This window comes from Mya arenaria, chromosome 10 (assembly GCF_026914265.1).
Source record: "Mya arenaria isolate MELC-2E11 chromosome 10, ASM2691426v1".
Lineage (NCBI taxonomy): Eukaryota > Metazoa > Mollusca > Bivalvia > Myida > Myidae > Mya > Mya arenaria.
Window position 1 is genome coordinate 16,416,633 of NC_069131.1, and position 12,919 is coordinate 16,429,551.

The 12,919-nt window shown below is 34.9% G+C and overlaps 1 protein-coding gene across 1 annotated transcript; it reads left to right on the forward strand.

Annotated features, from left to right (window-relative positions):
* The first annotated feature begins 1,091 nt into the window (after window positions 1-1,091).
* On the forward strand, window positions 1,092-5,089 carry LOC128204071 (perlucin-like protein). Its single transcript, XM_052905407.1, has 6 exons — window positions 1,092-1,174; window positions 2,826-2,938; window positions 3,283-3,373; window positions 4,204-4,239; window positions 4,445-4,661; window positions 4,961-5,089. The coding sequence occupies exons 1-6, from the start codon at window positions 1,132-1,134 to the stop codon at window positions 4,971-4,973; spliced, it is 513 nt and encodes a 170-aa protein (XP_052761367.1). The 5' UTR covers window positions 1,092-1,131; the 3' UTR covers window positions 4,974-5,089.
* The last annotated feature ends 7,830 nt before the right edge of the window (window positions 5,090-12,919 follow it).

Here is a 12,919-nt window from a genome sequence, read left to right on the forward strand (position 1 = left end):
TTTGGAAACATCTCTATTATTATTTCTTTAAAGAATGATAGTGTAAACGGACGAAACTTAAACTTGCTCATTCGTCTTGGGTTTCTGGATAAGACACTCAAACAACCTTCGTCGAGATAATCGTCCCACAGAAATGCCGTCCCACAGAAATACAGTTCACAGAAATACCGTTCCACAGAAATTCTGTCCAACAGAAATACCGTCCCACAGAAATACCGTTTCACAGAAATTCAAATATCGTCCCACAGAAATACATTCCCACAGAAGTACCGTCCCACAGAAATATCGTCCCACAGAACTACCGTCCCAATGAAATACCGTCCCACAGAAATACATTCCCAAAGAACTGCCGCCCCAATGAAATACCGTCTCACAGAAATACATTCCCACAGAAGTACCGTCCCACCGAAATATCGTCCCACAGAACTACCGTCCCACAGAAATATCCTCACACAGAAATACAGTCCCACAGATATACCACCCCACAGATATACCGTCCCACAGAAATATCGTCCCACAGAAATACCGTCCAACAGAAATACTGCTTAGACACTAACGAACCGTCAGTGAGTACTGTTTGCGTTATATCGTGACAAATAACATAAGTGTGACAACACTGTCAGTTATTGGCGTTACGTTAAATTATGCATTCACAAACAACAACGTGAGTGCTACACAAACCAGCAACAAGTGTACAACGTTAAGTACCATCAGTGTAGAATTTAAAGAATTACGATACTACTAACCTAGACCGTCCCTGGTATGCTCTATCGCCACCGCGTCCCCATGTGACGTTCAAGAGGAACTCGGAATCCTGTACGGGGATTAATTACCTTTACAAATGGAGGGATGTAAAACGAAGAGCACAATTCAGAACTAAACGAGTGGTTGTGTAACAACGCTGAATGGCATTTGACACGTTACACAACCTAAAAGAGAAACTACAGAAAGAGGCTAGTAACATTAATTATACCAGCTGTGATACACTTTTCCTCTTAAGTTCAAAGAGTCATTAACTGATATGGCACCAAATATGCAACCATGTCATATTCTATGACATTTCCTTATCGCCTTTTAATAAGACCCTCTTTAACTTGTAACATTCGTTGTATTGGTCTACTTAGAGCCAGTATGCGGGGTTTTGTTATATTTGCAGTCGGATTTCTTGCAACAGGTAAATATGAATTTCTCACAGCTACATGATCTAGATTGACTGTGTCATGTGTATCAGCTCCGACCCGAGGACGCGTACTGAAGCCGGTAAGGAGGTTTAGCCCCGTGCTCGAGGACATGACTGATATTCATTCGGAAGTCCTCGGCCATTTCTCTCGAAAACAACCTCGGATGTGTGCATGTACATCATTAGAAGTAGTTCGTAAATTATATCATTAATTAAATGTAGTGTTTTATCTTGTATTTATTGATCTTAGTTTAAATTGATTGACAGTGAAGTGTAATATTGCAAACATAATTAAGATTCCCAAAAGTTAAGTATTTAAATTTAACTGCTAAATTAAATTACTACGCGATTTACTTGCAGCGGACTTTAACATACCGATTTCTGAGTACGTAAACCGTCCATATACATCCGAGGTTGTTTTCGATAAAAATGGCCGAGGTGCTCCGAATGGACTGATATTTTTTTTCTAATGAACCTTAAACTTTCCATGTGTATAAAAAATGAAATAGTCACGTTGTGTACTGACCTCATGACGCGTAGTTATCTTAGTTCAATACATAGGCCATACCGATTTGTTTCTATGTCAAACGTTCGCGGACGAATAGGTTTTGAGCTTCCAAACCGTAAAAACAAAACACATTATACGATCCACGATCTTGTTGAATATCTTTTTTATAAAAAAAAACCATGGTACATGGAAGTATCAAGTGTTGTCTAAATGAGTGGTTCCTGTCCTGTATCGTGTTTGTCACTGCATTGGACCAGCAACTTTTGTTCTATTGGTTTCTGTCCTTTACCGTGTTTTAGTGCATGCAACCATCCAGTATTGCTTGGCTTGTTACACTCATAACATTGTTTTCCATTGCATTGGACCATTCAAATGTTTCCTAATGGCTGGTTCCTGTTCTTTATCGTGTTTTTCATTGCATTGGACCATCAAGTGTTTCCTAATGGCTGGTTCCTGTTCTTTATCGTGTTTTTCATTGCATTGGACCATCAAGTGTTTCCTAATGGCTGGTTCCTGTTCTTTATCGTGTTTTTCATTGCATTGGACCATCAAGTGTTTCCTAATGGCTGGTTCCTGTTCTTTATCGTGTTTTTCATTGCATTGGACCATCAAATGTTTCCTAATGACTGGTTCCTGTTCTTTATCGTGTTTTTCATTGCATTGGACCATCAAGTGTTTCCTAATGGCTGGTTCCTGTTCTTTATCGTGTTTTTCAGTGCATGGAAACATCAAATGTTTCCTAATGGCTGGTTCCTGTTCTTTATCGTGTTTTCCATTGCATTGAACCATCAAATGTTTCCTAATGGCTGGTTCCTGTTCTTTATCATGTTTTCCACTGCATGGAAACATCAAATGTTTCCTAATGGCTGGTTCCTGTTCTTTATCGTGTTTTCCATTGCATGAAACCATCAAGTGTTTCCTAATGGCTGGTTCCTGTTCTTCATCTTGTTTTCCATTGCATTGAAACATCAAATGTTTCCTAATGGCTGGTTCCTGTTCTTCATCTTGTTTTTCAGTGCATTGGACCATCAAGTGTTTCCTTTATGGCTGGTTCCTGTTCTTTATCGTGTTTTCCATTGCATGAAACCATCAAGTGTTTCCTTTATGGCTGGTTCCTGTTCTTTAACTTGTTTTCAGTGCATGGCGCCAGCAACAAGTGCTGTCCTGATGGATGGTTCCAGTTCCAAGATTCCTGCTATTACTTCAGTGAGGCTAACAATTCCAGCAGGAAGAATTTTATAGATGCTCATGTAAGCGCGTTCACGTAGTTACAAACTTGAGACAAATATTAAATGAAAAGTAAATAGTTAACATGTAAATAAGATGGCCCCCATTAGAGGTCATGTCGAACAGGCGCTTTTTCGAATCTATAACTGTGTAGTAGTAATAATATAGGAAGAAGTAGCTGTTTTTTTAGATGATATATCATTTGGTCGCATGATTTGAAACGTTTTATGTTATTTTGATCAGTTGCTTATATGAATAAAATAACCTTGACTATGTTTAGAAACATGTTTCGTTATTATATTATGTACACGCATGGACATTTTTGTCTCGATGTATTTGAAAATAAACTGTTAAAACTGTGTAACAGATCGAGTGTCAAATAATGTCGGCCGACCTGGTGAAGGTGGAAACTGCCGGTGAAGACCTCTTCATAAAGGATCTTCTGAAAAGATTCATTGGTGAGTTTTATACGACTTTAATATAGTGTCTGCACTTATTTGTGGACCAATAAGAACTGAGTGTTATTGAAATTTTCACACACTATAATTGGATAAATCTTGGTAGAAGATATTTTGTAAAAAAGATTTTTACTCAGTTGATGTAATTGAAAATGAATGAGGGTTTGGTCAGAGTCAAACCAACGTTGCGTTAAGCAATCTACGCGCAATATCCAATGTGGATAATATAAAACGCTGTTAATAACCGGTTAGCGCACTGGTTAGCGCACTCGCTTCTCACCAAGGCGACCCGGTTTCGATTCCCGGCCTGGGCAAGCCAAGCCGGAGAGAGAGAGAGAGAGAGAGAGACTCGCTTCTCGCCAAGGCGACCCGGTTTCGATTCCCGGCCTGGGCAAGCCAAGCCGGAGAGAGAGAGAGAGAGAGAGAGAGAGAGAGAGAGAGAGATTGTGTTCTTGGGTGTGCGTATTATATATCGCCTTCGGTTAAGACCTATTCTGCGATTTTGATAAGCAGCACAAATCTTGCAATATGACATTTCAAATTGCGATATTGCACAAAACCAAAGATAGCACAATCAGTGCGAATTGTTAATGGTGTGAAACGTTGACATTACTATTACCTTAAATTAATCAAAGTGGCAAGTATCTTTAACTTCTTGATTTTGATGCTCTGTAAAACCTTTGACATTAATACTGCATTTAATTGTTATACAAGGTGGCAAGCATCTTTCGTAAATGTCTTGATTCTGATTCAGGCATGTATCTTGAGCTTGAATCAATTCTTACATTAATCATGGCTAGAAATTTCATTGTCAATGTTTTATTATACAGGTGATGTAGTCGTTGATTTTATACCTGGAATAGGGGGTAAGTAAACTCTTTGTTATGAATATATAATTCAATTATTTCTTTCAAATCTTTGTCTGTAAATAAGGCATATTCTGATGTGCGTTTTTCCATTAATTCAACATGAATTCTTATATATATATATATAATACCTAAAATTGAGATTATTGTAAACTGTAAAGTGAAGAAATAAATTATTTTCCTGAAAAGATTTTTTGATTGATAGGTGGATACTATTGGTTGGGACTAACCGACGCAACTGAGGAGACGAAATGGGTGTGGACGAGTGATGGTACCACCCCCTCCTATACGGGTTGGGCACAGGGGGAGCCCAACTCCTACCAGGGGATGAATGAGGACTGTGCGGCATTCGATTTTCTCGCTGGTTACGCGTGGGCGGACATTCCCTGTCAGTCACCGATATTTTATATCTGCGAGAAAGGGTATGTAGTTTATGTGGTAAAGACACTTAAACGTGGCCGTGGGTTCGAGCACTACCAGGGCTAATAACAGAGACCAATGCATACTTGTTGTTGTCCATACAAGGGCTTAGTTATTACTTTCTTCGCTATCATGCAAAAATATATTAGATTTGGTTTCAGGCCAAAACATAACAATGGTCATTTTGATCATACTTTTAAACTTTGTATCGTCAAAGACGTTGAAATAACTTGCACGCACTAGTAAATCTGTTGCAATAAATGTGTTCTATAATACTGATCACGTGTGTTTCTTGTTTCAGATTACACCAGTGAAAATCAAAGACTTTTACATGACAGCTGTCCATTTTGAAATGTGTAAACATAAATCAAAACATATAAGAATCTGATTTGTACTTTACACATCGACAATTAAAGCACCTTAGACTATATTTTGGGTTTTCAAATGTAAAATATTGCATAACATAGTAAAAATATATAGATGTAGATATGCCGGTTACAAATGAAGTTTGTTTTCTAAATATAAAGATAATTATGAAAGATAAAGATATAAAAGATAAAGATAAAAGATCAAGAACAGTTTTAATAGAAGAAAGATACGCTCAGTTTCCTGAATACCATTCCATACTGGATCCCTTATAGAAAATAACAAGAACAATAATATTATTTAGAAAATCTCATAGATAAACACTTTGAGATGCAAATCAACAATAACAACATGGATGTGCAGTATGAGCGAAGCACGGGCGGGTCCAGGATTTGGTGTTAGAGGGGCGTAACTTAGGGGCGAAACCTTTTGACTTTCGTCCCTCCCTCAGAACCAAAATTTTATTTGGTTTAAAATTTTAGAAGCCGGGTTTGGGATCCTCCTCTTAGAAATTTTTGACATATAAAGTAAACTTGGTCAATTTTATGAGGGGGCGATGGATGCCCCCCCCCCCCTTCAGCCGCTAGTGCAAAGTATGTCTAGGTAACAACTTGTTTGAAAAAAAAATGTAGCTTAAAGACGTGGTAGAATGGCCGTTTGTCTCCAGAGTTAGAGGATTGCCTTACCATTAGACGGGCCTCAACTCCCATAAGCTCCTTAACAACGAAATAAAGAAAACAGGTTAATTGATATAATGCATGTATACGTGAAAAGTTGAGATGTATTACTGACAAACCAACAGTTGATCCGAAAACAGGATAAGCCTGTACAATGATTGGATTTGGAAATACGATATCGCCACGAAAAGAGAGGCTTCCTTAAACTGCTGCAATAACACGAATACGAGGTGCAGTCAAAAAGTTCCCGGACTGCCTTTGTACTGTGGTCAGTTTTTGGATAAGAAAATAAAAATCATCGAATCAAAACATTATTATTATATTAAATGACTTACATTTATTACCTTTTAATAACATATTAAACAGTCATTTTTTTACAAAGGAAATAAACATAACTAGATCACACCGTACAGATCACTTCGTATCGAAAATACAACATTTAACAATAATTGTACTCAATACAAAGATATTCCGTATACGTCCATAAACATTAGATTATTATTCGTTCTACATAACGAGTAGGCAGATGAAAAATAAACACATTAATTAACTTTTAGTAGAACAATTTCACCATGAAAGATTATTCTTGTAAAATTTAACAATCAACTGAATATATGTGAACGTATCAGTTCCCTATAGCTGAATGCCTACCAAATCTTATGCACACACCTAATGTGTGCTTATTTATATAAAGCCACTGGTGGTTATAAAATTATACTCAAGGAGGAGCAATTTTATTTCTTAAATTCGCATATGCCAATCATTCAACGGCGTAGAAAATTATTTGATTCTGAGGGAAATCTAAACGTCAAAAGTACAGTTAGGAGCAAGCATACTTCATCCTTGTAAGACTATCAATGAACTATGAGAGTGAAGTCTATGACGCGTATGGGCAAAAAGACTTTCATAAAGTTGGTCCTGAGTTATGCATGCAACACTTCATCTTAAGCATTAATTTAATCTTGCATGATATCGTTGAATAAATCTTTAAAATGAGGAAACCATGAATGATTAATCTAATCATTAAATTGTGCTTCAGATATTCTTTTGATTCTGAACATAAAACTGTAATAAAATTTCTGTCTTTTGCAGATTTCGAAAAAGAACGTATATCAACAAAAAAAACATAATCAGTACGGAAATAAAAATAAAATGCCGATCTTATGACAAAGAAATGTTAGAAGACCTTAAAGGGACGGCACTAGAACGTCAGTGAATAGAAGCAAGATTTGTATTGATCAACGCAAAAAATAACGATTAAAAAAAGTATCAGTTTACAAAGCAAAGCCAAATATCACCTTTTCCAACAAGTATCTGTAAACACAGTCCACCACCTCACGCATTCCACATTCCAGATTCCAGATCATACGGTCCAAAATTGAATACCAAAACACTAACAAGAGGAATGTTGATGTTAGGCATCAATCACGCGGCTGAATGGGTTTTATTGAATATTAATGATTATTATGCGATAAATATCGAGCCTCGTTTACACTTTAGATTATGGTGGAATACAAAGCATTTCCCTCATTCAGTATACATTCTACATCGACAGCCGTTAATGAGTCCATGTGGTTGTGTTCGTAACTAAAAAAAGCCGATAATGCAACCAGAGCCATAGCGGTACTTTGCATGCCATTGTAAGGAGAAAACAAAGTTTGCCCTTGGTGAAAATGTCCTAAAACACCTCTTACCATAGTGAGTTTTCGCATTTTCTTTCCCCGCAAAAAGATGGAGGAGGATGCTGAATCGTTGTGTCACGTGAAAAATATCGATACCCAATTGGCTCAATAAAGTCATGTGACAATATATACAATTGTTAACATTCCGAATAAACACGGACATATATATAGCCGAACTATGACGGTTTCATCAACTTTCTAGATCGTATTTACTCGGTCATCTCCGGCATGCGTAAATAATTTAGATTATCACCGATAAAATTATTGGTGTCGGGTCGATTAGGCCGAGATATCATTTCGGCCTGATCCTTTTCGGCCTACTTTTATTCATTAATGTTTGTTTTAAATCATGTGAATTACGCTTTGAACTTTCATTTTATATCAGTTAAATTTAAATTGTGTTAATTTCGTTATTGCGACTGTTATTTGTTAGTAAAATCGTGTGAATCAAGCTTTGTACTTCCATTTTATATCAGACAGACAGACAGACAGACAGACAATTTATTTTGACTTGTACAATGTACATCGTCAACAACACATAATGATATATCACTTAAATTTCAATTAGTCAATTAATGTCGTGTTAAGGCAATATATTTGTTATCAAATGCATAATTTAAACTATTATTCACAATATGCCCGTAAATTTTCATGTGCTTATTTATTACCACAACGTGTATATAAATCGTTTTCACAGAAAGTAAATTTCTAAAATAACGAACTCGTATGACCGGCGACCAGTCAATACAAAAACACAGAGAATAACTTTTTTTTTCATTTCCTGTTTTAAACATTAGGCTTATTCGTTTTATATGACGTTTTGAAAGTTTTACACGCATCAAAACGGTTATTGAAGACACATTTTAAGTAAAGTTGAATAAGAGTCAACAAATCTTCTCTTTTTTCATAGCTAAAATTTATCCGTATACACTTCCCCATTGACAATTTCAAACATGTATCCCTATAGACGCGACCTCGAGGCCGCGTCTAACACCAGTGTAAGGGGTAGGAATTCCAGAGTAAAGAGGATCATCTATGGCCGAATACCGTTTGGGGTATTGCCGTTCAGGCTAATTCTATACAGCTAAATCCCGGTATACAGAATTGATTTTGGTCGATGCGTGGGTTTTGATCGCAATTCGACAAAAGGTTGTGTACTGTTTTGAGAAATTCAGGTATTAAAAGGTCCGGTATTGATTTAATGATATCTTACTTAATTGTTATTATAAGCAACGTGTAGCTTCGGAATATAACCTTTATTTTCAACCAATGAAACGGCTCACCGGCCTGTTTTGTCCTGTCCAATCCCTTTCAAACACGATGGAGTGTCGTATTGTACATTTTTTGTTTACATTCCTTCAGAAGATATGTACTGTTATCTTTTGCAATATAGGGAATTTGCTTGAAAAGGACAATGTGTCTGCTAAAATTAAAAACTACAATTAATTCCTATGCCTGAGATCAGTCTTGAACTGCCTGATCGGATACGAGTCCGTTATTGACATTTTGTCCTGTAAGTTTAAATCATAGGCGACTTAACAGTTTCTAAACCTAACTTATGTCCGGTTTAAATCCGGTTTTGCTCACGGAAAATTAAAACCACATGCAAAAATTGCGATTCTGTAACCGGGGCGGTATTCAATATTCAACTTAAAATATTCTTATGGTCATACATCATTGACTTCATTCTCTATGTTAGACTGTTATCAATAACCTATTACACTTTATTTCAATAATGCGTTTCAGTAATGCAGGTACTTAGATACATATTGCGTATACTAACGAAAATACAAACAATGAACATAAACATTTTCACCGAAGCAACAAATTAAAATGCGAACATTTAAATTAATAAAATACAGAAGTAGATCAATGTACCATTTCATTATTCTAGTAAAAAGCGTTATACTCATGAATATTTTTATAAGGGAATAACAAGTAATCCGATTAGCTATATCGGTCTTAATTCCAATTAAGACCAATATTGAATTCCAGCCCCGGTCAGTAAGTCCACCACACAAAGAGAACATTTGTGGACTTTACTGCATTATCTTAGTGCCAAGATGTTCCTTATATGTATTCAAGTGTACTAGATGAACCAGTTAGAACTTTTGACTGGATTCCCTTCATTATGCCCCCCACACCCTTTATTAAGCATGAATAACTATGACATTTTCCTAAATGTTCGCTTCCATGTTTAGGGTTAGGTAAGTATGGTTAAAAAAAAAACAACTTAATCTAAGATAAAAATAATAAAGAAAAGCCACAACTGTATTAATGCATTCATGTATGCCATTATATATAATACTGTTTTTGCACGTATGAATGTGATAAGTATATGTTTAGATGTTTATAACCTATTTATTCATGTGATTTGTGGTTTATTTGTAGATAATTTGATGTGCTATATTAGCATTCTAGATATCTTTATTTATTCTTTTTTTTATGACCATGGCTTTTTGTAGTTGTGTCTCGTTTTTTGAATGATTATTATCATTTATTTATGTCTCTTCACAAATGAGAAAATATAGAATGTACCTCTCTCCCATAATTATATATCTTTTAATTAACTGTGTGAAATCAACGAGGAATTTAAAGATGAGCGTCATTTCTAATATCAATTTGAACTAAAAAGAAACATCCAATATCAAGCTTTGCATGATGTATTCATTATCAAAGCTAGAAATGTAATACCGGGATTATCTATTATGACATCATTACTGGAACAATTAAGCGAAAAAAGACAAAGTAGTAAAAAAATTCTAACTTTATAAAACAGCTATCGTTATATAAAAACAAACACCCTAGCTCGACAATTTCCGTATCGGAAAGCGATATAAACTGCTGACCGATTAGCTGACCATATAGAAATAGAAGAGAGTTGCTGACCAATTGCTGACCATATAGACAAAGAAGGAAAACACATGAAAAAAAAAGTTTTGATATTTAAGATTTTTCAAGACATATTATGTAAAATTTATTTTATATACTCCTTATAGTGTAAGAATAGACGGATGTTTGTCTGTTGTTGTTTTTTTTTTTTTTTGTTTTTTTGGGGGGGGGGGGGGGGAATTGCATTTCAATGAAATGAATTGAGTTGTTTTTTACTGGTTTGTTGAAAATATGTGAAATATATCACGGTTTTAATTACGATGTACAGTACAATTATTTGAAAGCAATATTTTTAATTGTTAATGTAGCTTTAAATGTTAGCTTCATTACCTGTGAAAAACTATCTGCACTACATCAAAGAACGATCAAAAGAATGGTGTTTGCCAAATCGGCATCGGTCATTTCAATTAAGAAATTATTTCTCTTTAATCTGTTGTATGTTCTAAGTTATTTTCTGAATAATAAGTCAATCATAGGCAAACTGTTGCTAATGAGTAAAGTTTGATAAGTATATATTTTATTTTCTTGGTCAAGAACATCACTTTCATAGTCATTGCAAAATATACTCCGAAAGATTGCCGTATTTTTCATTATTTTTCTGTAATTAGTGTGATTCCATTTGTAAATTTAAAGGATTATTTCTAGTGCAGTTTTGCGTTCTCATATAGTTTAATAAAGTAAAATATTGTTTTTAGCTGAACTTTGTGTTTTCTATTAGTTCTATTAGTTTCATTATGGCTTTAATTGTTGGACATTCGCAGGCGAAATACTTAGGTAATTTAACCAAGTGTCCCGTGTTTTCATACTCTGGATTTAAAGCTCGTGATTTCCTGGATAAAAGTTTGGAATTTTATCCGTTGGTGCCAAAGCAGTCGGTAAGTGAGAAAGAAGATAATATTATTTTACTCATATTATGCGTATAGGATAAATCGATATTGAAAAGTTACTGACCAATTTCTTAGCTGACCAATGTAACGTATAGGGAAACTCGATAATGCAAAGTTGTACTGTTTCTATATGGTCAGTCAACTTCACGGTTCACTGCATAGTGCTGACCAATGTAACGTATAGGAAAACTTGGTATTGAAAAGTTACTGGACAATTTCTTAGCTGACCAATGTAACGTATAAGGAAACCCGATATTGGAAAGTTGTACTGTTTCTATATGGTCAGTCAACTTCACGGTTCACTGCATAGTGCTGACCAATTCAATGTTATGTATTGGAAAACTTGGTATTGAAAATTTACTGACCAAATTCTTAGCTGAGCAATGTAACATATAAGGAAATTGGACTAAGATACAATGTTAAATTCCTGACTAAATACTTAATAAATTAGTTATGTAAGCAATATGTCATTGACAAATATTTTACCTTTAATTTTGTTATGTAGGCATTATATTATATTTATTCATATTATGTTTAATTACAAGTCCTTTTAATTCCTAGCTGACCAGTGTAACTTTTAAGGAAAATGGACTTTGATACATTGTTATGTTTTTGACTAAATACATAATAATTTTGTTATGTAGGAATTATAGTAGACTTACTCATATTATGTGTAATTACAAGTCCTTTAATTTTTTAGGAAATAATTGTGATTCGTTGTGCATACAGCATAATGAAATGTTCACACAGTATAAACAAATAAAGCATTGATGGTGAAACTAGTGTATGCTTTTAATTTATATTTATTCATTAACTCTTATGGTCCATGAAGCCCCTTAAAATCTTGTAAAGATAAGAACGCTAACACTGTGCGACTATCGAGTTGTCACAATTTACCCCAAGAGCCTCGGGGTCAATTATTGTATTGTCACTCTATTTCATGGTTCAGTGCATATTGATGACAAAGTAATGCGTCATTCATAAGATACTGACCAATTTCTTAGCTGACCAAAATGACTACATGGTCAGTCAACTTCACGGTTCACTGCATAGTGCTGACCAATGTAACGTATAAGGAAACCCGATATTGGAAAGTTACTGACTAAATTCTTAGCTGACCAATGTAACGTATAAGGAAACCCGATATTGGAAAGTTACTGACTAAATTCTTAGCTGACCAATGTAACGTATAGGGAAACTCGATATTGAAAAGTTACTGACTAAATTCTTAGCTGACCAATGTAACGTATAGGAAAACTCGATATTGGAAAGTTACTGACCAATTTCTTAGCTGACCAATGTAACGTATAGGGAAACTCGATATTGAAAAGTTACTGACCAATTTCTTAGCTGACCAATGTAACGTATAGGAAAACTCGATATTGAAAAGTTACTGACCAATTTCTTAGCTGACCAATGTAACGTATAGGAAAACTCGATATTGAAAAGTTACTGACCAATTTCTTAGCTGACCAATGTAACGTATAGGAAAACTCGATATTGAAAAGTTACTGACCAATTTCTTAGCTGACCAATGTATCGTATAGGAAAACTCGATATTGATAAGTTACTGACCAATATCTTTTACTGATAAAAAGACATCTATCTGCAACGAAACGCTCTTGGAATAACAAAATAAAATATTCGTCAATTCAATTAATTATTTCATATAACATTAAAACATTTAAAACACTGAAAACAAACATAACAAACAGAAAAACTTAAAAAATAAAAATCCTTCTTTGTTTATATGGTC

Coding starts and splice junctions, on each gene's coding strand:
- LOC128204071 (XM_052905407.1), top strand. CDS start 1,132: ATGCGGGGTTTTGTTATATTTGCAGTCGGATTTCTTGCAACAG. Junction 1,175..2,825: donor AGTCGGATTTCTTGCAACAG/GTAAATATGAAT, acceptor ACTTGTTTTCAG/TGCATGGCGCCAGCAACAAG. Junction 3,374..4,203: donor TCTTCTGAAAAGATTCATTG/GTGAGTTTTATA, acceptor TTTATTATACAG/GTGATGTAGTCGTTGATTTT.